This window comes from Anabas testudineus, chromosome 9 (assembly GCF_900324465.2).
Source record: "Anabas testudineus chromosome 9, fAnaTes1.2, whole genome shotgun sequence".
NCBI classification, from domain to species: domain Eukaryota; kingdom Metazoa; phylum Chordata; class Actinopteri; order Anabantiformes; family Anabantidae; genus Anabas; species Anabas testudineus.
In genome coordinates, this window is record NC_046618.1 from 2,868,200 (window position 1) to 2,896,116 (window position 27,917).

The 27,917-nt window shown below is 41.6% G+C and overlaps 1 protein-coding gene across 1 annotated transcript; it reads left to right on the top strand.

The window, feature by feature from the left end:
• Positions 1–855: 855 nt before the first annotated feature.
• On the top strand, positions 856–27,762 carry loxl2b (lysyl oxidase-like 2b). Its single transcript, XM_026343949.1, has 14 exons — positions 856–947; positions 3,123–3,482; positions 3,788–3,963; positions 13,649–13,860; positions 17,511–17,727; positions 20,713–20,896; positions 22,819–22,970; positions 23,186–23,353; positions 24,398–24,563; positions 25,017–25,257; positions 25,642–25,757; positions 26,166–26,302; positions 26,408–26,519; positions 27,516–27,762. The coding sequence occupies exons 2-14, from the start codon at positions 3,134–3,136 to the stop codon at positions 27,584–27,586; spliced, it is 2,301 nt and encodes a 766-aa protein (XP_026199734.1). The 5' UTR covers positions 856–947; positions 3,123–3,133; the 3' UTR covers positions 27,587–27,762.
• Positions 27,763–27,917: the final 155 nt, after the last annotated feature.

Consider the following 27,917-nt stretch of genomic DNA (forward strand, 5'->3'; position numbering starts at 1 on the left):
AGAATTAAAACATCACCTCATGCTACCCCTGATGAAACGTCTTTTATTTCTGTTCAGTTTTAGGTACAGATCATCTGTGTGACTTTTACTCCTCAAATGCAGAAGAACACACTCTTGTTCACATTTAGCTCTTCCAGCCAAAACTGTGACAAAGCATGTTCACAGAGTCTCCTAGTTAATGAGTTCACAGTGAACTCATTAGCTGTTTGGAGGAGAACACAGCTCCCACTTTGTTTTCTTTGCATGTATCATAAGTCAAACTCAGTACTCACATAGTGAATCGACACTGGGATTTAATGCAGTGTTCATTCATCTAAGTCATAAATTATTGTGACTTTACTCTCTGTCAGTTACTGTGTTCACTAACATCTGCCTGCTGTTTGATGCTGAGCAGGTTTTTAGACACAGCAGCTACAGCCAAAACACAACAGTGGAAGAGTGGAGAGTTTTAATACATGACTGTATTTTACCTAGTGAATAAATAACACATGCATCTGACCAGACGGTCAACTTATAAATCTGTGGATATTCAGATTTAAAATCAGTGCTGGTGGGATTATTCTTAAAAGTATTTGTTTATTTATATACAAGAACCTTAAAAACTGTACAGAGACTCCCCGTCATCGACATTCCCACATCCAACAGTCAATTAGTGCAGACTCGGCATTTCTCCGACAGTCTGTGAAAGCAGCATGGCAGCTTCACATCCACGTCCAGGACCCGTTATTTCCACGTCCCGGGAGATCTCCGGTGAGGTCATCGTTAAGGTGGGCGTCAGTGGGCGTGGCCCCGCTCCTCGGAGTGTGCCTCAGGACGGGGGGGGGGGGGGAGTTTGGAGAGAGGGTTAGGAAGAGGAGAGAGGACGCTGAGAAGTTGGAGCTTTGTGTCTGAGCGCACGGAGCTGCAGGCTGCAGGAGCACCCAGCCCTGAAGACCGACTGAAGTGAGGTGAGTCTGAAGTGATCAACTCATTGTTCAACTTCTACAGAAGCTTTAATATGACTGTGAGGAGGTCAGCAGGGATGTCTCCAGTGTCCCTTCATGTTACTGCTGACTGTCACATTATTTAAAGTGAACTGATCAGATGGTCTGTTTTAAAAATCCACACTAAACTGTAGAAACAGTGTCTCCTGGTTTGACTTTCACATCATTAAGGAACGTTTATTATGGACTAACGTGTAGTAGATAAATGTTCTGCGATGAAATGCTTATGTATGAAGCAAAGACACCACAGAGTCTCATTTTCCAGCTTGTCCAGTGTGAAGATCTGGTTCTTTTGTCTCCTCTCTTGGCTTCTGTGTTGCTGAGCTGTGCCTATAGTTACTTAGATTAGGCCTCTTTTCCAGTATTTAGCGTGTTATTATCGAAACAATCCTGTTAATCTGTGCTGAAAACATCCGTGCATTAGAGAAAAGGCTTTTGCTGTAATCGCAGTGAAGCTTTTGACGAGGGCCCCAGCAAAGGGCCTGAGGAGAGCAGTTGCATTCTTATACAGTGACATTTTGACCCTTTCCAACCCTTCAGCATCAGGTGGGACTTATTTCTGCCTTCAGTAAAAGTGAAAGAAGTCTTTTTATAGAAGGGAAAGGCCTTTCGTTTGCTGACATACAAGTAAAGATGCCGTCTTAAACCGAGTTCACATCCGTTCTCTCACATATGCTGTAGCTTTTGTTTCAAAACATCCCAGTGAGAATCATTTCTTTCTTTTGTCCGGAAACATCTGTCAGCGTTTCTGAGGCGAAGCAGCAGAGCAGGTTTCAGGTTTCAACGTTTCAGGTTTAGTGAAAGTCCGATGAGGTTCTTCACGTCCTGTTTGGTTCTTATAAGAAAGGGGAGTAACCGCATGGATTAGCAGCTTTGTCCATGTCCCATCCGCCATGCTGGGATGGGACATGGACATGTCCACTCTGTTGCTTGAGATGAGTGACAGTCAGGAATGAGCTGCTCTGGAAACTCACAGTTGAGCTGTAGCTTTTATGTACGTGCTAGTATGATGTTTATATAATGACAACATGGCTGTTTGGACTCACACATTGTGAGCAGACCCGGAGCCCGTGGGCTTCGTTCCATCTGTCCGTTCTATAATGTGTGTTGTTTTTTTTAAGCTTGTGCAACAGTGCCACGTTACAATGAGAAACGCAGAGACCCTGCAGTTGAAGGATTAGCTCTCTCCTGCCAGATGTTTTTTTACACACGTTTGCAGCATTTAATATTTGAATGGTTTGTGGAAACACAGCTGTTGATGAGTCAGTGGGTGATTTCAAGTGTGTTTTGTCCGATAGTGAACTCCTGGGCAAACCAGTCTTTGATTAGGAGGTTTGATTTGTCTTTAAATGTAGTTAAATTGCAGTGCAATGGCCAGGTGATAGACCAGTGTTTTTGCTGTGGGAGTTTTCACATGACCTCACCTGCAGTTTTGACAATATATAATATATAATATGATTTTAAAAGCAGCATTAACTTTTTTGCCACTTGGGGGCAGTAAAGGGAGATGTAAACATGATACGCCTTTAAAAGTTGAACGAACAATTCCATTTCTGGTCATTTAGCATAAACAGAGCAACATTAGCATTTATGTGCAATTTGTGGAAGTCCAGTACTCGCTGTGTGGTTGTTGTTGGAAACAGGGTTGATGAGGGTGCTGTGGCTGAACCAGAACAATAAACTTGTGGGCCTCAAAACCAAACAACAAGCTGAAAGACACCAAAACAGCCGGTAGTGCTGAAGAAAATTGTAGGGTTGGATGATAATTCTTTATGGGATTGACACAGTGAGCAACCACTTTCACATCATGCATTTAATCTACTGTCAGCATGAAAATATTGATCAGCGCAGCTTTAATATTCCAAGTGGAACATCATCTGTATGAAGTGGTACTTGAACAACTGAGAAGTGCACTTTTATACAGTTAGCAGGTTCACAAGACACACAAATAAACAGCAGTGGAATCCAACATGAGATGAACTCATTATCCTACATTTCCCATAATGCATGAGATGATACCATTAAGTTATTTCCCACTAACCCTCCCATCCTTTTATTTGAAAATGATTCCACTGTAATGAATCAAATATCTACGTCGTTGTCAAGGACTTTTACTGACTGCTTCTCTTTTTTCATCAGTTTCCACCAAAATGCTGGCCACTCATCACTTGCCATCCTACGCTGTCATTCTGATAGTGCTATTAAACCTGGCTCTTGCCCAGTATGAGTACCTCGGCTACCCCCCTGGCTATCCCGATGCAGCCGAGGAGCAGTACACCGCCCCGCAGCTGACACCGGACACGCCTAGAATTCAGCTGAGACTGGCGGGAGATAAGAGGAAACACAACGAGGGCCGCGTTGAGGTTTTCTACAGTGGCGAGTGGGGTACCGTGTGTGATGACGACTTCACGATACACGCAGCTCAGGTGGTGTGCCGGGAGCTGGGCTATGTGGAAGCCGTCTCATGGTCACCTTCCTCAAAATACGGGAAAGGTGAAGGTAGGTGAAGTAAAGCACAGCCACTTCCAGAGGTTTCCTCAGAGCGGAAGCACACACTTACTTAAACAAACATTAAACATCATAATTTCACTGCAAACAAACATTAGATATTTAATAGAATAATACAATACAATACTGCCGAGCATACTATATAATGGATGTGTCCTCAGTGCATGCAGAATGCACAGTTTTTGGAGAACCTAGCTCGCCCTTCAAAGGAAATCTATCTTCTTTCGTAGTTTCCACCAGCAAAGGGAAACTTCCTCCCAGTGGGAGCCTGATGAATATGTGTTTTGTCTGATCAGGACGCATCTGGTTTGACAATCTCCACTGCACCGGCAAAGAGGCAACTTTGGCGCTGTGTCCGTCCAATGGCATCGGTGTCTCAGACTGCAAACACAGTGAAGATGTAGGCGTGGTGTGCAGCGACAAGAGGATACCTGGATTTAAATTTGTCAACACTCTGCCCAACCATATAGAGGTACACCTGCAGTCTCTGTAATCCTTCATGCTCCCATCCAAATGCTTTGCACACCTTTTCCTTTTCACTATTTCCTCAAAGCACATTTATTTGCTTTATGATCTGTTTTCTTTTGGTTGATTTGTACAACCACAACATTAGTCTCAAAAGCCCTGTTAAGGCTCAAAAAGCCACAACACTTGGCCACAAAATTTTGGCTCCTGATGTGCCAGAGGAAGCAGTGGAATTATCACCGCCATTCAGCAAGACAGTTTTCTCCCACAAGCTGTATCAGTGACTGATTTTACAGTTGAAGCCAGAATAAATAAATTACCTAAAGCGTCTGTTAAAACCCTGAATGCAGTTTTCACAAAAAAAAGAGCTTAGATGGTGTAAAAAACAGTGACAGCTGTTAAACGATTGTACGGTTGTACAGTTGGATGACAACTCTAAAGTAAAAGTGAGCTTGTAGTGACAGTTTTACTCAGCAACCTCAGACCTGTAGCAAACTACACCTGTGACTGTAACTTGAGGGCCACCTAACTTTTATATAGCGTCATTAGGAATTGCTTATCCAGCATATTTTCATACTTAAGAAATTGATGCAGGTTGATGCTAACATGAGAGTGAGTGATTATCATATCCTATCTCTTCCCTCATTGGTTGTAATTATTTCACTAATTTCATAATTTCTGACATAATTCTTCTTCTTTCGACATCATCGAAAAATCTATCAAAGATTACCCTGATGGCATCACTGATACTTGTCTTTCAGCCGTGACAAAGCTCCTCCACAGTCATAGCAAACCCATTTCCAGGAGTTTGGCTGGAAACATCGCTGCACACTTAAACTCAGTAACCCATTCCCATGCCGTGCTTTTACAATGGCCCTTTCCAAATAGCCTGCAGCAAAAGTGTGTCAGCAAAAGTGAAGTTTAACTGCTAATTATTGGGTATCGTGCTCGTAACTGTCAGAGTTGACCAGCCTTACCATTAACGGCCCTAATGAGCGTCACTTTCTGGTCCGGCCAATAAACTCCAAGCTTATTGCCACCAAGCGCCGAATGTTATCTTTCAGCTGGCTGGGCAAGTCTCATGAATCCACATTCCAAGGTTATGAGCAAACTGCTGACAAGAGCTAACTCTGCCCCTGTCTCTCTTTTTGACCCATTCATCTGCTTCTTTGAAGAATTTAAGAACTAATATTGCATTTTACCTAATATCCTCAGAACACGGAGTCCCAGTAGAGCATTCATTTTCTTTTCTGACAAGACTTAGCGTTTGTTTTGGTCGGGTTGAAAAACTATTAATTGAGTCAATGAGCTTGTACTGCTCTGCGGAGCGTGTTAATGTGGCTAATATGAGGATTTTTTATAACAATGTATCAGTAGTGAGGTTTTAATTTAATACAGAGCTCTTCAGATTTTTCTCTATTTCTGCATAAACCACCTAAAACTAGATAAAGAGGAGCCAATTAAACATGTGAGGTAAAATAAATAAATAAATAGTAATAGTAGTAATAAAAAGTAATCTATTCATTTATAGTGGAAAATGAGCCAATCTGTTTGTGGATAGCGATGTGTGTTTAGCATCTGGTGCTAATCCCCCTTTTCAGCAATAACTTTGTTGCCAGTAACTTTATCAGCTCTGTACATCAGCTTTGAGGGATTTGAGCCCATTCCTCAGACATGTTGTTTGTCTTCTTATCCTTCAAGTCCACAGCATGGATTAAGATCAGGACATTGACTCGTTTCAAACCGTTAAATGTATTTCTTCTCCTTTATTCTTTGGTAGAACAACTTGTGTGTTGAGGGTTGTTATCTTGTGACATCATCAGCTTTCTGTTGAACTTTAAGGATTGAATACGTTATCCTGTACATCTTATTGTACAAATTAAGGTCCAGAGGCAGCAACCCAGGCCCAAATCATGATACTGCCACCACCATGTTTCACTGATGGGATGAAGTTCTCAAATTTTCTGCTGGAAAATAGAGTTTAGTCATACACAACACAATGCTTTTTCATTTTTCATTAAAGCTGGAAAGTTCTACTTTGTTCCTATCTATGCACAGAACATTCTTCCAGTAGCCTAGTATGGTTTGTCCACATGGCTTTTAGCAAACTGTAGACAAGCAGCTTTTCTTTTGAAGAGTAGTAGCGTCATTCTTTCAATGTTCAATGTTCTTCTGATAAGGGGAACATGATATCATTATATTATTACAATGTTAGAGAGGCATTTAGTTTTCTAGACATTACATGGACCATAACACAGCTGTTCTTGATGTGCTCTACTAAAGGAAGTAATAATTGTATGGAATGTTATCTGCCTGACACTCGCTGGTCAATACGCTTCACAAATCCTTTTGTATCCCTTTAAGCATCAAAATCTTGTCTTCCTCAGAAGTCTTTGTTTGAGCCATGACTCCCATCTACCAACCTGCGTCATCAGGATCACACTTTCATAGTAAGGCCCCCAATGTGTTAAAAAAAGGCAGGGCCTCCCACACTGATGCTTGATTGCCATCCCACTGACTGAAATACCTTTCTCTAATTTGTACCCGTATAAACAAGTGGATAAAAAACCCACCTAACGTACCCACACAGACTTTCCCTTTAAAGCTTTGCTGTAAAAGTGAATACACTTTTCTGACTTCCTGCGTGGAGGCTTTCAGAGACACAGGGTAAAGTTTATGATTCCCAAGGGAGCACGGCTGGAGATGTCTATGTGCCTGGAGTCAAGATGGAATAATAAAAATCAGACTCAGCTTTTCTAGGCTCTAGAAGAAGTCACGTAGACTCTGAGCATGTAAAACATAGCCAGCCAGGTTCCACTGCCACACAGCCACCTTATCATCTGGAAGTGGTAATCTGGTGAGTCACCGGAGCACGTTCTGTTGTGTAATGACGACATGTCGCTGGGGGTTTTGTGGTGCAGGATGATTAGTAGGCTTTCAGAGCACCGAGGAGCCTGCATGTAGAGCCACTGCTGCCTTCTCAGGTGATGGTAACTTCAGTGTGGAGGCCAACCAGTCAGTCAACCACAAAGGAAATACCCAGAGAGTGAGCTAAGAAGGAGGTGAAACGCGAACCCTTGCACTCACATGTTGCTGACCTTTGACACGTGTGCTCAGATTCCTCTGTGTCTGTGCTTCTTACATGGCTGGGTTAAAAGTGGCAGATTTTTCGGACTAACTTGTAAACTGAAAGAAAATAAAACATCTTGTTCCATGAGTTTGGTTTTTTGTGGTCAGCAGAGTTGTTTGCATGGATTCCAGCAACTGTATGTTTTGCATTGTGTCAACACAACACACTGATACCCAGTGTTCAGTTCTGCACAAGTGGAATATTTAGCGTGGCATCTCTCTGCTGTTTATTTATACTGTATATTCCTATCATGCTTCGAGGAAATCTATTTCTTCACCATAGCATTTCAGTTCACACAGAAGTGGCTGCAGAGAAGTTTTCAGAGGTTTGACTCGCGGTCAAATGCATGTATCACATTCTTTTTCAAACCAGTTTCAACATTTAGAAACTCAGGAGTTTATGAAATGTGATGTTTGGCAGTGTTCATTCTCACATCTCACAGGGTTCCAAGAGGCTGTCTCATTTATCCAAATGACATGAACAGTGGTGGAGTCACATTTCTCGATCCAACTTATTCAAGTCAACATAAGAGAAGGGGCAGAAACAGCAGTTGGAAATGTCTGAGGAGCAGCTTATGAAAGAGGAATATATATATATATATATATATATATATATATATATATATATATATATATATATATATAGTCATTTCATTATATGGGGGAAACGTCAACTCATGTGGAGACGGGCTAAACAAAGGAGTCTTACAGAAAGTCTGGGCTGAGTATTATAATCATTACAGCCCTTCTGCTGTATTCAGTGCTAAGTCCTCAAAAGGTTTTAAAGAAAGAAAGAACATGATTACGATGTACATGTAGGACTTTTAGAATAGTTTCTTACTAACTGCTTTTAAAGACTGCTATAGTGTAGATTGGTTGATTAGACTGAAACTATTGTGTCAATCAAAGAATTTTTGAAGTACTTCTTTGTGCATAAACCACCTTCTTAACTTTGAGGATGTCCTTTTCTACAATTCTGTTACATTTAGCATATATTTAATATATTTATATTAAAGACAAGCTACTTGACGACACCCTGCGCTGCTGGAAGCAGTGATGGGCATCTTTAATCGTGTAATGACATTGTCTTCACATTGATATTTTATGGTAGTAATTATTAATTGAGTCATTCAGAAAATGTGCACCCTAAGGTCACTGACTGTTTTCCAGTTGGTGTCTGTCTACTGGGGAATGTGCCACATAAATGTCTATGAGGGCCTGGACACAAATTCTGAGTCTCTCCACATTTGGAGATAAATAGCTGGACACTGGTTTTGTGCACTGTAGACATCTGTTGTTTATTTCAACATTCTTCAAACTGTTCTTGTTAAGTGTTCCTAATCGTATTGCCTTTGAATAATGACAGCCCACACTCCTGTACTTCTAGAACCAAAACTCTTTCTTGTCACAAATTAAAGGCGTTTGTTTTCTAAGTGGCACAGTGTGTGACCTTAGCTCATTGAGAAAATTTTGCATAGCAGAAAAAGTTCTTGGTGATAAGAAACGCCTCCAGGCCATGTCTTCACGTCACGCTGCCTGGCTGAGTCTGCCCTCTTGATCTGATGAGGGCTGTCTGTGGCTGTCATGACAGAACAGGATGAAATCTGACTATGAAGATTAACAGAACCCAAAACTCTCCTCTCTATTTCTTTCTCAGAGCTCTTCTCTTTTTTCCACCCTTCCTCCATTTCTCTACTGCTTTCTTCCTCATAAGTAGATTACAAGCAGCCATGAAGTCACCCAGAGCTCAGTGTAAAGCTCCCATTTATTCATTTTTCCCTCTGAGGCCTTCAGGTCAAAACTTCCAATTGCCTCTATAAACCTTTAACCATGCCATGATAGGACGCCATAAATTGCCTTGTCAGCCCTTCAGCATGTTTGAACGATGAACCTGGCATGTCTGCCCTTTGTGTCCCAGTCTTAACATGGTCTTAACAATTTTAGCTTAGTCAAGATGGCTAATTTTTCACATGGCTGATAGATGTTGCTGCAGCTTTCTAAATGTTTTCAACCCCGAGGCATCACATTCCCACAGTGCAGGCGGATATTTAGCCTCTGGAGATTCTAAAATTAATTGCTCCATCTGACATTGCTGTGCATAGAGGATTACACTCACAGATGAGGTTGTGTTTACAGACAGGGATATTTTAAGGTAAAATAAGGATGCATGTGAAAGTCTGTAACTATCCAGAATATTTAAACATTTTAGTTAATGTCAAGTCTTAAAAGATTCCAATTTATTCTTGCTATTAGATTGATATTATTGAATTAATAGGTGTGAGCTAATGCTAAATAAAACAACTGTGGCACAGCACTAACAACTGTTCTTTACTCCTTAGGACTAGATGCAGGGTTTCTTAGTTTGTGATGATGAAAACCTCTAATAAACTGTTCTCTGACATAGTCTGTACAGAGGAGCAGATGAGAAAAAGATTCATTTTAGAATATTGGTACATTAGTCTGAACAGCTGTTGTGTGTTTTGTTGGTGTGTCACTGTAAAACATTCATGAGTTACTTTGCTGTCAACATCTGTCAATGCTAAGATCTTTTCCTTTGAGATCCCAAATGAGTACTGCTATCCAGACCTTTGTACCCTACAATCACTTCCAAATGTGTCTTTATTGTCGCTTCAGCTGTGTAGTGCCATGTGAAAACGGGTCTTTCAATTCAGTCACTGCATTTGTAATTCGTGCTCCATTTCAGGGTTTGTCACAATCTTGTGAAACATCTGTCTTCAGTTTGTTAACAAAGGCAGTTTTGGAGGAGGAACTGCACACTGTGACACAACATTCTCTGCATTCTCTAAACACTATGCGCAAAAACAGCTAATCCTTCATTTGTGCTGCAGCTGGTGAAATAATCAACTGTTGTGAAAGAATAGCTATTAAGTACATATGTTTTTATACTTATTTTTCAGTCCAAACAGGCATTAGTTCACAACAACATGCATTCTACATCTGAAACTAATTGCAGTGTTGATTTTGCAGGCTAATGTTGTCCTGTGGAGACTATAGAGTAGTCTATAACAACCTGACATGTAGTGCATCAGTGCATTGAGTGACTATGACATGACCAATCCCACTGATGCATAGCTCCAACTAATTTTGTCCCACCACTTAGGATGGTGGTAATAGTAATTGCTTGTTCAGAATTTTGCAATTTAAGGACTCGTCATAGCCACCTTGACATTCATTATAGCTGAAAGGAAATTCTAGGAGCTGTTATTGTGTAATTGCCAGTTACAGCCACACTGACCTCTGATCAGAAAACATTTTAGCTTTAATGTACATATGAGTCCCTCCAGGAATTCAAACATCTGGGACACACAGTCTTTGACATAAAGGGACTGATGTATTACATTTGCAACATTAACTGTTGCACCACAGGCACAAATAACCCAGTTAGCCAATTGCTGTATACAGTGTACAGTGCTTAAATGGTGGTCTGTCTGTTCCCTGTGAATTGTTTCTAGCACTTACATGAAATACGGCATGCTACCTGTTTCGTACCTCTAAACTCTTACCAGACTCCATTTGTCACTTGACTCATTCCTACTTATCTGCCAGTACTAAGCTACTGCCAGCCATCTTACTTGTAATTGCTACCCAAACATTTAGATTTAGTTGTTTGGCTGATGCTTTTTTTCAAAGCAGCTTACGTGTGAGGTAAGTTCATTTTTTGTTTTGTTTTTTAGGAAGTTGCAGTAGAGCTTTGTCTTGAGCAGTTTTTAAAATAATGGGAGTGAGGCTGGTGTAGTGACCGCCAGACAATCTTTATTGACAGAGCACAGTGGGTGAGAGGGAATGTAGACCTGCATTAGCTTGGATTGGTTTCAGTTCATCATTTAGAGAATCACATCCATTTAAAAGTAGGTGACCAGTTTTTTTATATTAAAGAACTTCAGAAAATGTGAAGGGCTCAAACAGCTGCTCCACAACAACACCGTTTGTCCTTAGGCCCTCAGATAAAGAGAAATGTACAGTTGCCACTGCTAAGATTTAACCAGATAGGTGATTTACAGTGTCAAAGCCTGCGAACAGATTGAGTAGGATTAGGAATAATGACTGGGCTGCAGCTTTGGCAGTAAAATCAATTTGAAACGAAAAGTCAAAAACCAAAGAAAAACATTTTTTTTTTTAAATTTCCAAAACCAAAATGAAAAACGGTTCGTTTTCTCATTTCCAAGTTTATATTCAAATAAAAAATGGGAAAAATAGATAACAAGCACTCATAGAGAGTGCCTCTGTGGGACCGGGCCAAACCTGGAATATTAGTGCTTCATCAGTTTTTTTCCATATTTAAATTGAGCACAAAATGGGAAATTAGAAAACAAACCATTTTCATTTTGGTTTTAGAAACTAAATTTGACAAAAGCAAGTGTTTTTTCTGTTTTTTGATTTTTCATTTTTAAATTGAAAAATTAATATACAAATGATACACAGAGTTCTTCAGTGTTCTGTCTGATGCACTGTTTGATCCACTCTGCATTTACTTGCTAATTTGACTCTTGACTCAGTATGGAGCTCCTTCTATGCTGTTTGAAATGTTGGCCAAAAAGTCATTCACTGTATGTATGTTCAGTAAACCCAGACAAGGTCACCATTCCCACATGTTCACTAACTATCATGTTCCACGATTTCAGCCTGTATAGTTTTATATTCTCAGCCGTCCAGACCTTACTGCCTCTGACCAAAATGATTAATGTGGTTATCTTTGAGAGAAAATAGCAGAGGACAGAGACTTATGATTTGTAGTTTACGCTCTGGTAGCATCTGTCCTTCTTTGGATTCGAATGCAGCTTTAGGAAACCCTCCTTTCTCATTATATTATGTCTAGGTTCTTCTTGGCTGTATATGAGAGGCGTTTGTACCAACCCATCTGTTGAGCTAAGCAACGTTCTCCACCCCCCCACCACACACGCCACCCCCCCACCCCAACCTCCACCCTACTTCCAGGCACATCGGGCTCTCTGCACTCCCCCTCAGCCTGATTTGTCACGTAGCACTGAGATTGCAGATGTTATCCACAGAGGAGGACAATGTTCATTTAATCTATGCAAAAAAATCTGAGAGGAGGCACAAACCTTGTTATTGACAGTTTCTTGATTTTACGTAGATGCCCAGATGGCTTTGGTCCATATCTACTGTATTGATAAAGCAATTATTCTTCAGTGGTTGAGCAAAGTTTCCAGCTTAGACGGGAAGTTGGTTGGTTAATGTGCCCAAAGAGACAACGTACATATCAAAGTTATCCATGTGTCTAGAGCTAGTACTAGTACTGCATTTAGTTTAGAATGAAAGGAGCTTCCTTGTTAATATCATCCTGTGCACCTCTGGGACCATGGGGGAATCAACCCTGAGTAATTCAGAGGCCTAGAGGTGGGCAAGTGCCCCATAAGCATGTCCGCATGTCTGTGTTGAGTGACAGGAGGCTCACACGTTTGTAATATTCTATAAGCCAGAACAGTTTTTTCAAACAAGAACTTGCAGCAGCTAAAACAGTTACAGCTGTACTGTCTGGAAGTTTTTTATGATGTTGATTTTAGAAATGTATGAAAAACTAAATGTACCTGTAGATGACTGTAGATGTACAGTTTGACACAAGCCTGAGTAACTTCTGCCCTGTAACATGCCGTAAAGGTCATCATAAATAGTCAGTGAGTCATTTGAAGGGGAATAGTACGCAGGTGTTTCAGTAGAGGGGTTGACACATATGAGTGTGTTAGGGTTTGCTTTGTTTAAAGGAAAGAGGATTAAAGTTTTAGCCTGACAACACAGCCTTGTATAAATGTGTCAGTGCCTGAAGAAAAGAGATGTTCAAGCTGCAAATGCTTACCAAAGTATTTCTACAGTGAGTTAGCGCTAGACTCAGACAGTCACCTGAGGACCGTCATGATATATCACTTAATATAGTCTTGGCTCATGCATGGAACAAACATCTAGTTTCTGACTTGGGAAAGTGAAACTTGGAGTACATCAACACAAAATAACTGCTGGTGTGCTGTTTGAGTAGTGTGGAGCTGTCCTCTGCCTGTACAGCTCCAGTCTGTGGCTGGCAATAATGTAGACGTGAGGTTTCTTAATTACCTCCTTCCGCACGTGTGCAGACAGGGATGTTGTTTGTGCAGTTTCCCCTTCATTGACTTTCTTGTTTTTTTTTTCCTTCTTTCCACACTAAAGTGTGTTGCACGTGTTACCATGGAAACCCTTTGATTATCTTTGGCTTTTAAAAAGCAGAAACAGTTGCAGGGCAGCTGGCTACGGTGTTTAGCATTAATACAGCGATTCACCGTAAAAATGTGCAATCTGGAGAAGATTTACGAGCAGCGCACTCAGACCTGAGAGTCTGTGGTTAGAGTTTGGACAGGGAGTGTGGGGGGGGGGTCTTTGATTGCACATTATGTAACACAGGAAACAGTCTGTAGATGTGATATGTAGAAGGCTTACAAACTGCTACACTCTGTTTAGATAATTAACCAGCAAGCATATTTGGTTGAAGAAGAAAAACTGGTTTTGTGTTTTTACTTGCTGCATATCCACATTTCTCATTGTATTGTCAACAGAGTCTTGATATTCAAGTGGAAGATGTGCGAATACGACCCATCCTGTCATCCTACCGCAAGCGGATCCCGGTGACAGAGGGCTATGTGGAGGTGAAGGATGGTGGGAAATGGAAGCAGATCTGTAACACAGAGTGGAGCCAGTTCAACAGCAGAGTCATCTGTGGCATGTTTGGCTTTCCAATGGAGAAGAAGTACAATGTCAGGATCTACAAGTGAGTATTGCACGTGTGGGGTAAATCAACCAGGAGATATAGGGTGTCATCCATACAAAACGTTATGGTATTATAAGGTGTTTTAGAATGATAGGGCCCCCAACTGACTGCTGTGATTCAGCAGGTGTTTTACTGGATAACAGTAAAATCTGAATCTTAGGCAGACAGTCAGCTCTGCCTAAGACAGTGTGTGTGTTTCCCCCATTTCTTCACCACACCCACAAATTGGTAATTACACAGGCTGACATGCATGCAAAACTTGAAAGCACATACAACAGGAATTGGTTTTAGTGCAGTTTCTTGCAGGCAGGCGCACATGTTTACAGCAAAGTGATTCAAAGGGAGGAGATGTCCCACTATGCTGGTCTAAAATGCATAATGTTGCCAAAGATGTAACTGTTTTAAAAGATACAGTTTAGTAACTGTAGCACCTTAAACTGAGGCTAGGTTTACGTATTAGTATATAGACATAGGAGGAACCTCATCATCTCAGTGACGCAAGATCTTAACTTCATAGTTTGCTTTTTAACTTCAGTCCGACACACTATTTATTAGTGTTGGATTATCAAAGTTATATTATGAGCAGTGCTGGTCAATAGGCAGTAGGCTCTCTGTCAACAGGATGCCTTCTTACCCCTGTCATTGTGCATGTATCCCATCAACTCAGTGCACACTACAAACTGTTGATGATTTTACACATGCTTGTTCAGCATCCATCCATGACTGCAGACGGTTATTGGAGGCAGATTTTTAAAACGAACTGGCAAATCAGTGTGTCAGAGGCTTAAATAGCCTGATGTTTAGTCTCCAGTGTGCAGCAGGATCGTAGTCTGTACACTTCCCACAATTAGACCTTCACTGTCGGGTGAATTTAAGGTCAGAATTGGGTGAAATATCCCTTTTGCAAACTCCACATGCACAGTTTGCAACGCACATTTGTCAAAGAGGGAACGACCTCCGCCCAGTATAAAATCTCCACCCACAGCTACAAAAGACCTTATGTGACTGTCATTAAAGTAATTCTTCTGGTCATAGGTGGATTCTGAGACCAGAGGCCCCCTGGGTACAGTAAAAGGCCCCCACACCTCCCACTTTATTAGTCATTCTGCTGTTATTCTCTTTTTAAGTTACTTTAAATCCTTTTTGTCGCCTTACATTTCCTTGTGGTAATTTTGGTCAGTTTTACTCTTTTTTGTCTGAGAGGTTGTTTCACACATCTTTGAAATTGAATTCTTTGTAATTTTTCTAAAATTCAAGTGTTAAATTGTGAACCGGGAGCTTTTTGGATGCTCTCGGGGTCAGATATCTGGGGCCCTAGGGCTGCAAGGACCTCATGGCGGTTGACTGAAAAGTGGCAGGCAGCCTCTGAGGGATGTCAGAGCGGGTGGTGGACAACTTTTCCAACCTCAAGCAGACAAGGTTTAAATTCAAGCCAAGTTCTAACCATCAGGAAAACATCATTAATTACAATTCAGAAAGGCTACCAGCTAATTAGAGCAACCCAGCATGATTCATCTTTCAGTGTGTGGGGTTACATGCTTGACATCACATCCTTACACTGTACATTGCAGCCCAACCTGGCTTCTGTATATCCAACATCAGTGCATTCCTCAGGGCTGTCGTAATGTGGATATAAATCTGGCCTACATAAGGACGCTTGTAGCCAAACTGCCACAGGTTAATATCAGAGTACCATAAAACTTCCAGCACTCAAGTTAACCTTTCTGTCTGAGCTGAGCAGCAGTTTCCTCTGCTTTAGGTAATCACAGCAGAGCACAACGGCTCCTTAACTTTCCATCTACGTGTCAGCCCGCTGCTGCATTACCCCCATGAAACGTGCAGTGTAGCTCTTTTCCAGCCTGTCGGTTGAACCAGCAGAGACGCGGAGCCAGCAGCTACTGTACCGTGCACAGCACATGTACAGTATGTGGTGTTGGAGCTCAGTGTGTCAGTAGCTTCTATTCTTCTATTAAGTTTGGACACTTGTGACACAAAAGGGTAATAAATGTCCACTTTTGAATATTCACTATGATGATGTCAGTTCCAGGCTAGCTGCTGAAGCTCAGCATAATCTCTTCAAGGATTTCTTTGAACCGGCTGAAAAGATGAAGCACATCCCCGGAGCTGACCTTCCCATGTTTTAAGATGAAAGAGACATTTTTCATCTTTCTTGATGTAATCTCTGCTGTGTGGTACAGACTTATTTCTTGAAATAACTAACTGTGATGCAGTCATTGAGTCTCAACTAATCCTTGCACTGCTCATGCCTGTAAAAAGTAACAGTACTCTTACCATGATGCAGAACGCAGTGTCTTCTGTCAGACCTGCTCTGCCTGGTACATGTTCCAGCTCTTCAAACATAGCCGCAGCCTCTGATGCGTTTGAATTTGCAGTTGCGAGCCCAAGACGAGGTTACGGCTCAAGTAATGTGATGTTATTTTCTCAGACTTGGCAGAGCTCCTGCAAACATACAGCTGTTTTCACAAGCTGTGTAGTAGGAACTGTGACAGATCCCACAAATTACCATTGACATGTAGTGTTGATGCTCCACTGTATTAAAAGAGCTCACATGGTGTGTGTTATCACCTGCTTCAAGTGGAGTAACATTCATATTACCGGTTTCTGCCTCAGGACCATTTGACAGTCCTGCTATGGACCACGGCTGTGTCCAAACTGTATTTGAGGAGACAACAGATCCAGTCCTCTGACTGCAGCTATGAACATCAGCCTTGGATAACGTCCAGCCTGCAGCGGCTTTGTCCCAGCTCCCAAATGAGAAACAAATGCCGTCTGTCCTGTGCATGTCCTTTTTTTCACATACACCTCAGACACAGACACACAAGGAAAGGACATTCTGTGAATGAGGCTCATTAAATACATAATACAAGCTCAGTAGTCAGCGGAGAGGAGGACATTCGCACCCTGGCAAGCCTGAAAGGATATCATTAACCCCAGTTTGTTGAAGTTCATAAGGAAGACTGTGAATGCTCCAGCTGTTAGCTAACCTTTGTCTTTTGGTATTAATTAGAAAATCTGCTAATATCATTGCTTGTTTAGTTTTGTGGTGTCATGATGAGGCCGTTTATCAGAGGTGTGTTGTTGCAGCTGCCTGAACGTGAGGATGAAATCGATTAGACTGAGCCCATCTTTGAAGTCTCAGGTCTTAAAGTTGGGGTGAAGGAGCAGTAAATATGTGTTCTTACTTTCTGACAACACAGGAAAATGTGTTATCGACCTCCCAGCCAAATTTGAATCATTCAGATTTAGTGAACGAAGTCAGGTTTCAAAAATAGTGGGAAATATTCCAGACATGGTCAAGCTCTGTGCCACCCATCGACTCTCACGTGAACTCCGCTTTTAAAGACTGCTAGAGAACTAAATATTGTGTAAACAACTGTATGAAATAGTTTTTCAAAAGGTTACTGTACTTACCTTAACATATTAAATAAGGTACAAAGTATAATGATGGAGAAAACTGCTTTCCGAGGCTGGAGTTGTTATTAGTGATGTTGAAATCTCTGAAAACTGATTTTGGGTTTAAAAGTTTCCTCATCTTGAAACAAACACCTGTCTGTTTATTATAGATGAACTTGAATCCCGTCTCTTCACAGCATTTATTGTTCTCTCCTCCCTCTCCTCCATCTGTCCAGAATGTTTGCTCGCAGGAGAACGCCGTCGTATTGGGACTTCGCTATAAACTGCACTGGCAACGAAGCCCATTTATCCAGCTGTAAGCTGGGCCAGCCTACATCACTCAAGTCCAATGCAACCTGTGCTGGAGGGTTCCCTGTGGTGGTGAGCTGCGTGCCAGGAAAAGCCTTCTCCCCATCTCCCATGGCAGGATTCAGGAAGGCCTTCAGACAAGAGGTAAAAGGGTCACTTAAAAGTGTCAGTTGTTTTAAACTAGGTCTTCCTCAAGCACACATTAGGGTCCACAAAACAACAAATGACTGTCTTAGTATACAACTGCACTACCTTAATAAACTCTTTTCTGCGTGTATGAACGCGGTTTTGAGGGCTGATGTAGGAAATAGCTGCAGTGGTTCAGTTCAGTTCAGTTCAGTTCAGTCCTCTGGCTCTGATGTAGTGGGAGTGTGCGTGAAGTGTTTTGGTTAGACATTAGCCAAAGATGATGTTCAGAACTCTGTGTCACATTCTGAACTGCAGCTGGAGCCGCTTCGGAGGCTACTCCTCAAAATGAATTATCCTCTCCTCTGGGCTTCAGCAGTGACACGGTGTAGTAAAATACTTGGGACAGGGAAAGGAAAAACATGAATCTCCAGAAAGTGAAGCGAAATGGTTCCGAGTCCGTAACACTGCAACATTAGGGCTGTTTTTACACATCGTCTCATTAGTGGTGGTAGAAAGAGTGTTTTTCATCAGCGGTATGAAGTTCATAGCTGGAGTTGGTGCTCAGACTGTGTCACAGAGGCAGTTTATTAAACACATAGCATTCCAGTGCCAGATATTCAATGATGTTTTAACCTTTCCCCCACATGATTTCTTTTTCCTACGCAGACATCTGCCAGATGTGCATTAGATGACAGTTTGGTTTGGGGTTATGCTTTGGGCATGAGACCTTAGTCCCAGGTCTTATCACCCACAGTTCAGCTTCACTTAAAAGTGTTCGACTGACTCAATGGAAGTAAAAAATTCCTTCAGCCAGGTCCTACAATCTGCTGGAAACTGTGGAACCAGAAGAATGGGGGCAGATTTTTCATGTTAATGCTCATAAGTTTGCAGTCTCAGTCCAGATGTTATGGAACATCCTCAGACTGTCAACAACCAAATCAACTTTTAGATCAAGCAAAAAAAAAAAAAAAAGGAAAACAAAAAAAGCAGGAAGCACCAGTGAACCAGTGAAGTGTCTGTGTGACTCCACATCCACATGCTGCTGTGAGGTATGAGCTTGCATGCTCTCTGTCACGTTCCACAGCTGAGTGTGGAGCTGGGAGCTGCGTGCCTCACATCACATCTCAAACCTTCCACCATGCGCAGCTAGTCTGACTGAAGGGAAGCTCAAACTAAAAGCAGATATTTTCTTTCTTTTCTCAGTTTGCTCCTTTTTTTTTTTACATTGCATTTAACTTGCTAAATCTCCATTACTTGAATTAATCTCTTTAAATCACTGTTTTCAGATTAGTTTACTGATCTCAGCAGTTGATCACTGTCTATTTTACTCAGTCAGTGATCAGTCAATTTAATTGTTAATTGTATGAAGTGAGTAAAAAATACATTATTTGTGAAGCAAATTTTTAAATCAGGGTTTCGTAGAGCTTTAGAGGAGCAAATGAGAGTGCTTGCAAGCAACAGACAAACCCACCAGATAAAAACCCTCAGGCAGCAGGTCATCCAGGTGAAGAGCAAAGGGATGACTCTATCCGCCATAGCAAAAGAAGAACTTCCAGAATATTGCACCTTTAAAACGTCACAAACTTATACAATTCCCCCAAGAAGGCTGTTTGTCCACGAAAGACAAATGCAAGATAGGACAGGATGATACAGAGAATATCAATGGGCAGTTGGTTCAACACTGCTGCAATTTCTCGCCACTTCAGTGCTGAGCAGGGGAAGGAACTGTCTCGTCATACAGTGTCTCCACATTTAAGAGCATTTGGGCTGAAAGCCCACCCTGCAGTGACCAAACCTCTCATTAGCAGGACAAGACTCAAAAGGCTGGACTCACCTCTGCTAAGTGCACTTTAGTGATGAAAGCAGGTTTCATTTATTTGGGTCCGATGGGAAACTTTATGTTCATTGCAGAACTGGAGAAAGACTGAACCCAAAGTGTGTAAAGAAGTCAGTGAAAGGTGGACGAGGACATGTCGTGGTTTGGTTGTGGCTTATACAGCTACATGGCAGAGTGAATGCAAAGCAGTTCCTTAATATAGACATAGAAAACCTCTGGAAAATCCTTGACGACAACGTTATGACCAAGAAACCTGTTACAGTCACAGAACTGTGGCAACTGAAGTCATTCAAAGCAAGGGCCTGAACACTTCCTACTGAGTGTCCACTGTTGTAATCTTCACAAAGTATTGTTGTAATCTTTCTCCATGCTGCAGTCATTGCTGTTCTCTAGTTCTGATCTTGTATCATGGTGTAGCCACAACAAAAAGTCCTTCAAATGTTGAGCAATGAAAATTACATCATTTCTAAGTATCATAAAACACAACCCTGTTCATAAATTCTCTCTTCTCTTATTTTCATCTCCAGTTTAGATTGAAACAATTGCACCACAAAAGATCAGGACAAAGTGGATTTAACTTCAGCTAGCTGTGATTAACTAGATCTGTTCAGTTGGCTCTGCAGTATATACTGTACAGAATACAGGAGTCAACAGTCTCTGGAAGCCAGCAGTGCAGCACAGGCAGCACCATGATAATATGGAGACTCTGCAGAGTTAAAGCTACAGTATGTAACTTTTGAAATGTTTTTAAAATAAGAAATATGGTCCATAACTTATCTGTCAGTGCCTTCTATGAAGTCAGACTCACAGAACAGCGTGGCAGCAGTGTGGAGGATGTGCACGGAGGCTGTAACGATACAGATTAAGATGCCTGGACTTTATTTCATGAATACAGAGAAGCTGTAAGTCAGATTAAACTCTGCTACTAATGTGTTTACTTGTAGAATTGAACTCTTCCAGTTTGTCTAAACAGTCAAAGGGCGGATTGCATTAATAGCGTGCTCTCTAAACATGAAGCCACCCACTCTGCTGCCTCAGCTTTCTCATCGCGGGGAAGGAAAAGTTGACGTCCAAACTTTCAGCTGACTGAGTGAACCAGAAGAACCTAAATATGTGGTTTTAGAAAATTCAGCTTCTACAGTTTCTCTCTTTTCCTTCTTCAGCAACCGCTGGTTCGTCTTCGCGGTGGGGCCATTGTAGGCGAGGGCCGGGTGGAGGTGTTGAAAAACGGAGAGTGGGGCACCATATGTGACGATAACTGGAGCCTGCTGTCGGCCAACGTGGTGTGTCGGGAGCTGGGCTTCGGTACAGCACAGGAGGCGCTGTCCGGAGGGCGCCTGGGACAAGGTACGCTGGCTTTCTGTTGTCACTGTTATTGGTGCTTTTTTGTTTTCAGCTGCTTCTTGCTGCACATTCAGAACACATAATAATGTATATGGGTGGATCATGACACAAGGGGCCCCTGGGCACACACAGCAAAGGCCCTACCACCACTTGAAGACAAGCAAGGCCCCCACGCTGAAAGAAACACAGAACAGCCACACACTGCCACCTGCAGCTATGCCACGTGTGGTTGTTGTGGTCATGCTTTGACTCTCTGTGGTCACTTTTCTGTCTTTTTGTGGTCATGTGTGTCCTTTTCTGGATGTTTGGTGTCTCTGGCATCTCTTTGGAAGCGTCCCATGTCTTCGATTACATTGTATGTCACTCTTTGTGGTTTGTTTTGTGCTTCTCTGCAGTTGTTTTGCATCCTTAGCTTCTCTTTAAGAACACTACATCTCTTTAATGTTGTCTTTTTGGCTGTTTGGTGCTAAATATGTAACATCTCTTCAAGGCAACAGTAGTGTCTCTTTTGAGGACACATACATCTCTGTAGATGATGTCGCTCTCGTTGTTTGTGTTCTTTAAGAACATTTTGCACATTTCTGCAGCTATTTAGTTTCTTATTTTGGTTGTTTTGTGTCATTCTGATTCTGACCCTCGCCTTCCCGACCCTAGTTGGATCATTCAATAATCCATCCATGAGCATAATCATGTAAATAAGCAGCCTTGACTTTGTACAGAATAGGCTAAAAACATTTTCATGGCAATGTGCAGAATGACTTTATCTTTAGAACAACTGTCCATGTTGCTTATATGGCACAGTATAGAAGTTCTGACTGTGTAGACAAGCGACATATCCAAAACATTTCAGCCAGTAAGTGTATTCTTTAAGCTTCCCCTCCTCATTTTTCCCCTGTGTACCCCTGAGCAGAGTATCATGAACTCACAGACATGATTTATCTCGGTAGAACAGGATTAGTTGCGTTGTGCAGGTCAGTGAGGGTAGGAATCCATTCCTAAGCCAGTGTGAACCCTGGTATCTCGCTGCAAGGACTTATGAAGATTCCTTTATATTAATTTTGGAAGTCTGATCCCTGCAGAGGTAAAAAAAGAGAAGCATCTAACTCTAAATTGTGGGAAACAGTGTTTGCACAGAAATGTAAACCTCTCTATTGGAATGATGCTGATCTATTCATACATTGTGTTGTTTAATATACAGTTGAATTTTTTGGACACACATAGACACTGTTGAGTGACAGAATATTTATTTATTCAAACAAGGTGTAAGGTTTAGCAATTATTCCTTTCAATAGACTCCTAGTGATCCTTGTTCCCAGACATCTGCAGTTGCTTGCAGGGGACATGCTGCTGTATGTTGATGCACATTCCAGTGATATTAGACATGGAAACTGTTGAAACAGAGAAAATGTTCCTTTTCCAAACTCATTTTCCATCATGGTTTCTCATCAGTGGCTCTTCAAGGACAAAAACAAAACTCTGATGGAAAAAAAAAAAACACTCAGCGATAGTAAGTAATAGTAACAGAGGGAAAACATTGTAGCAGAATCATGAAGGCGTGGCTTATTAGTAGATCGGACTACCAACGCTATATCTGCTGTAGACATAGACACTGAGAGTGTTACTTTCGTAATACAAAGCCTACATACTGTACACAGGCAAGTGAAGAACAGATGAAGCATCTAATCTAAAATAGGATTTCCAGGATGTTGTATCAAATGTATTGACTTCACAGAGTCAATGTACAGGAGACTGTCCAGGAGATGTTGAATGTCTCCAACAGGGTGGGACGGCGTTGGGGGAGTGGACACTGTCCTCCACAGTCATTATTTCAGAAATACACCTAAAGTATTTATAATTAGTTTTAACAAGAATGAAAAAACCCAAAGCAGCCTATTTAAGATGTTTATTTTATCTTTACCTTTCAGGTATGGGCCCGGTGCACATGAATGAGGTGCGGTGCTCTGGATTTGAGAAGTCCATTACAGAGTGCTCCTTTAACAAAGAGACGCTGGGTTGCAGCCATGAGGAGGATGCCGCTGTCAGATGTAATGTCCCTGCCATGGGCTTCCAGGAGAGGGTCAGTCTGAGCTTCGTTTCACACACCATGTGGACACACACACTGACTAACACACGTTAATTATGTGTCCAGCATATACTTGTAATAGCGTATCTTCAACTAGCTTCTACATCACCATTCCTAAATCTTCTACATGTAGCAGTACAGGGGGCTCTCCAGTGAACGTACTGTGGTCTTTATGTTGGTTGCACCTTTCATGTTTTTCATGGCGTTAGCTGCGTCTGAGTGGAGGGCGCAACCCCTATGAAGGCCGTGTAGAGGTGCTGGTGGAGAGAAACGGCTCTCTGGTGTGGGGGACGGTCTGCAGTGAAAGCTGGGGAACCATGGAGGCCATGGTGGTCTGCAGACAGCTGGGCCTGGGTTTCGCCAGCAATGCTTTCCAGGTACGCGTCACAGCAGCCAGGCAGATGGAAACCAGCTTCTCTGTGTCTATTCTGAATCTAACAAGATGTTTTTAGTTTTTGTCTTGTAGTTTAAATATTGTTACAGGAAAATCCCTGACATTTCCTTAAAGACGTTTTCCATTTGAACCCACCTAATTATAAACTATTGATTTACTATTGGTACTTTACTATTGAGACCATACTTGCTTAAGTGATAAAAAGTTGAACTTTTAGACCATTTTCTGTTCATATTATTACTATTATCAATAGTTATATTGATAACTATTCATTTGAGTGTCATTTTCTTTCCATAAAACACTTTATTCATGGAAAGTATTGATACAGACTAAACTTGTTATTGAACATACAGACAAACTATTCATGTTATGACATTTTTCTGTGAATTTAAATAAAGATTCCTCTTAATATTGTATATTAAGTATATACATATACATATTCATAAACCATCCTCACGAGAACATTAGCTTGTGTTTCTGTATGTACAGTATGCTAAACAGCTGTAGGATGTCAACATAATGACTTCTTCTCAAACTGAGCATCTCAGACACAGCTTAATGTGCAGCATGATAACAGTAACAGCATGTGAGGAGAGCATAATTGTCCATGTATAATTATAGGGGGGCTAGAATAAAAAGGACTCTCTGCTGTAATAGGAGTGAATTTACAATGTTACAGCATTGTGTTGTTTATCTGGACGTTCTCCTACAGACAAATGATGTACAGTTGGGACAGATTGTACAAAATATACACTTGGTAATTACATTCTGTTCAACACAGAAAAACATAACTAGTCACAATCAAGTCATCTGTTTGATATGGTGATGATATATGAGAATTTTAATGCCACATCATCAGTGCTATTTAAAGCTGATGCTGTAGAAAGACTAAGTGCACCCTCTAGTGTTCAGTGTGGAGTTGTACCTTTTCCTCACAACAGTTCATGGAATGACTTGGAAAAGGTTCACTGAGTTTTTTAATAAAGATTTGGTCAGCTGTGAACCGTGGGGCCTGTTTTCTCCACAGGAGACGTGGTACTGGCCAGGCGAGGTGAGTGCAGATGCTGTGGTGATGAGTGGCGTTCGCTGCTCTGGAACTGAGATGTCTCTGTCCCACTGCCTGCACCACGGCGACCATCTGAGCTGCCCAAAAGGAGGGGGACGCAACGCAGCCGGAGTCTCCTGCTCTGAGAGTAAGACGGCCAAATTCACAATGTTACACATAGATGCTTTCGAGGGGCTACTTTATAAAAAGTGTCCAGAAATCAGCTAGTGTTACAGTAAAGTTTGTCTCTGCCACTTTAGGATCCTTACTGCTGTATGCTAATGCATTTTGAACAAAGAAAAAAGATAGCTGACATTTCCACTTTTAATTGTAGGTAAAGTTCACGCTGAGACTGAGTTTTAATTCAACAAATGAAATTATTTCTACCCCTGGAGAATCTCTGCCTCAGAGTATTGTTTGCATAACTGAAATTCTAATTTCCCTCCTGGATCCCAACAGGGCTCTGCAGCATGGAACAGAAACCATTAATTCACTTCACATGTGCCAGTTCTTTCTGGAGCCATTCCTCTGTTTCTAAATATGTTTTGTCCCTGTCTGCCTCTCTGTGGGTTTTGTCTTCTTTGATCGTTCCTATCCACAGCGGCTCCTGACCTGGTCCTGAACCCTCAGGTGGTGGAACAGACCACCTACATGGAGGACCGGCCCATGTTCATGCTGCAGTGTGCATACGAGGAGAACTGTCTGTCCTCGACCTCCAGCCAGGTGCCGGCCAACACTTACCGCCGCCTGCTGCGCTTCTCCTCCCAGATCCATAACAATGGCCAGTCTGACTTTAGGCCCAAAGCGAGCAGAAACTCCTGGGTGTGGCACGAGTGTCACAGGTCGGTATTGCAGAGTAATGAACACACAGAACATACAGACATGAATGGCTCCTCTACTAAACTGCCAGCCCAGCTCAAAGATTTGAATAAAATATGCAGTGTTAGTCAAATTAGACATAAATCATGGACCATGTTGTGTAAACTTAAGCTATCCAGTGCTACAAAAAGTCCCACATTTTTGTGGTTTCTCTGTTGGCTGAAGAAAAGTTCCCAGTTTGCAACTCCAGGCAGATACCACTTTTCCACACATCAAATCTTTGGCACCACAGCTGGCAGATGTAGCTTTAAAGCCAAAATCAAACATGTGCATTTAAACATCATTTAAACATGTTCTGTGTTTTCAGCAGAAGTAATTTAGAAGTATGTTTGTGTCTGTGTGTGTAGACATTACCACAGCATGGAGGTGTTTACGCTGTATGACCTATTCAGCCTCAATGGAACCAAAGTGGCTGAAGGACATAAAGCCAGTTTTTGCCTGGAGGACTCCGAGTGTGATGAAGGTAAGAAACACACTACGATTCCTTTTATCTCAAAATATGTAATGTGGTGAATAAGAAATGTGGCAGAAGCGTGTGGTCAATAATGGGCTGTTAAAGCTGCATGAATCAGTATTTTTTATTTTCACAAGGGACATGTTTGATCGACACTGAGCTGTGAATTAATTTATTTTGTTGAATGGCCGCCTTGTATTAATTTCTCATAATACATCCAGAGTGTCCTCAGGACATGTTAATGAAAACTATGTGTACTGAAATGTTTCCCAATAACATCACATGCTATTGTAGCTGTGATTAGAGTCCTTCTGCTGCCCTCAGGTGGCCAAATCTATAATGCAGCTTTATAATGTAATGTAGAATTTGTAGAAGGCTTCAATATAATATATTTCAATTTATAATGTCTTATTGCAGGTATTGAAAAAAGGTATGAGTGTGCTAACTTTGGAGACCAGGGCATTACTGTGGGCTGCTGGGACACCTACAGGCATGACATTGACTGCCAGTGGGTCGACATTACTGACGTGAAACCTGGAGATTACATTTTCCAGGTAAAGTTTCCTTTTTTCTGTTCTTTTTTTTTCACAAAGAATGATTTGAATACACCACAGCTCTCCACAACTACCTCCGGCTCATTCACATTCTCCCTCTCACAGATCGTAATTAATCCAAACTATGAAGTGCCAGAGTCCGACTACACTAATAATATTGTGAAATGCAGATGTCGATATGATGGTCATCGCGTGTGGATGTACAGCTGCCATAATGGTAAGACCTCACAGTAATTCAGAGGAATACCTATAACACTTGTCCTTACAGTGCTGATGTTCAAGTTAAGATTACAGACATACAGTTAATAAGCACATTTACCATGATAATTATCTAATTTAATTATAGGGGCAGTTGAATTTGTTGAATTTAATTGCATAATTTACTATTAGCTTAGTCATCTGGGACTTTCAAGCAACCTTAATGAGATAAAGTTGGCTTAGTGTCAGCATGACGTATGGGAGCTCAGTTGTGGTCAGTTGGTGTTGGTCCCTGAGGTTTAGGTGAACTTCTGATGCTCTAGTATTATACTAGTGTAAATGTTCCTCTCGTTTTTGCTCATTTGACCATGTTTGTGTTTAATTTGAATGAAAAATTACATTTATCACACCAGTCTACTCACATCAAGCCATAACAATGTGATAACACCTTTAATTGCTAATTTATTGAAACTCAGAAACGATGGCGACTATGTTTAATACCAGATAAATTCTAAAACAATGTTTTAGGTCAAAACTATGTACATTTACACAAGGTGATTCAGGTCAACAAAGATTTGCAGCTATGGATAAAACATTTAACAAGCAGAGAACAGTTTCAGGGAACAAGCAACTAAACTGCTTTTACAGTGAGTTGCTGCACTACTGCTACCATTGTTTGGGTGTTGATACAACTCCACAAGTCCTGATGGAAAAAGCTTGTTTTGATGGGCAAGATAACTGCAATCTGTCCTGTGTCCATGCAGGACAAAAACAGATTTATGGATTTACCTGAGTTAATGTAGACGTAGTCTGAAATCTCTTTATTGACACCTTTAATTCAGCACTGTGTAGAAGCCCCTTTAGCAGCAGTTACAGCTTTGAGTTTTCTACTGTATATTACTACAAGCTTCTCACACTGATTTGACCTGCTTGACAGACATGAACCTTTCTGTAACACTGCATATATAGCAATGTGTAGAAGTGGTAACCTCATCTGTCTCTGCTGCTGTGCTAGATGGCTCATTAAGCATGGAAACAGAACAGACGTTCCCAGGCCTCCTCAACAACCAGGTGACTCACAGGTAAAGACAAAGCACGGGAGAGGAGACGACTTGCTGTTTTCCCTCCGGCAGGGACACTCTCTGAAGCCCACCAACCACTACTCATCTCCATCAGTGGTGGATTCCTTCATCCAGCCCTGCCTTGGTCAAACCTTCTTTTATGTTTCCTTCATCCATGTGGCAGTAGCTTCCCCCCCCCCCCCCCCCCGCCCTTTCATTTCTCCCAGCAGAAAGAATATTTGATTCCCCCTCCTGCCCAGTCAGGGGCAGCTGCAAGCCTTCAATTTCTAGCCTCCCTGGTTAACATCAAGAAAATGTCGAAGCTCCCTGCATTCCCCAGTTTTTGGTAATGAATG

What these genes read in the sequence shown, in the direction of transcription:
- loxl2b (XM_026343949.1), top strand. Translation starts at nt 3,134, where the DNA reads ATGCTGGCCACTCATCACTTGCCATCCTACGCTGTCATTCTGATAGTG. An exon ending in GTGTGGCACGAGTGTCACAG is followed by an intron (nt 25,258 to 25,641) that starts GTCGGTATTGCA and finishes CTGTGTGTGTAG; the next exon opens with ACATTACCACAGCATGGAGG. An exon ending in CTGGAGATTACATTTTCCAG is followed by an intron (nt 26,303 to 26,407) that starts GTAAAGTTTCCT and finishes TCCCTCTCACAG; the next exon opens with ATCGTAATTAATCCAAACTA.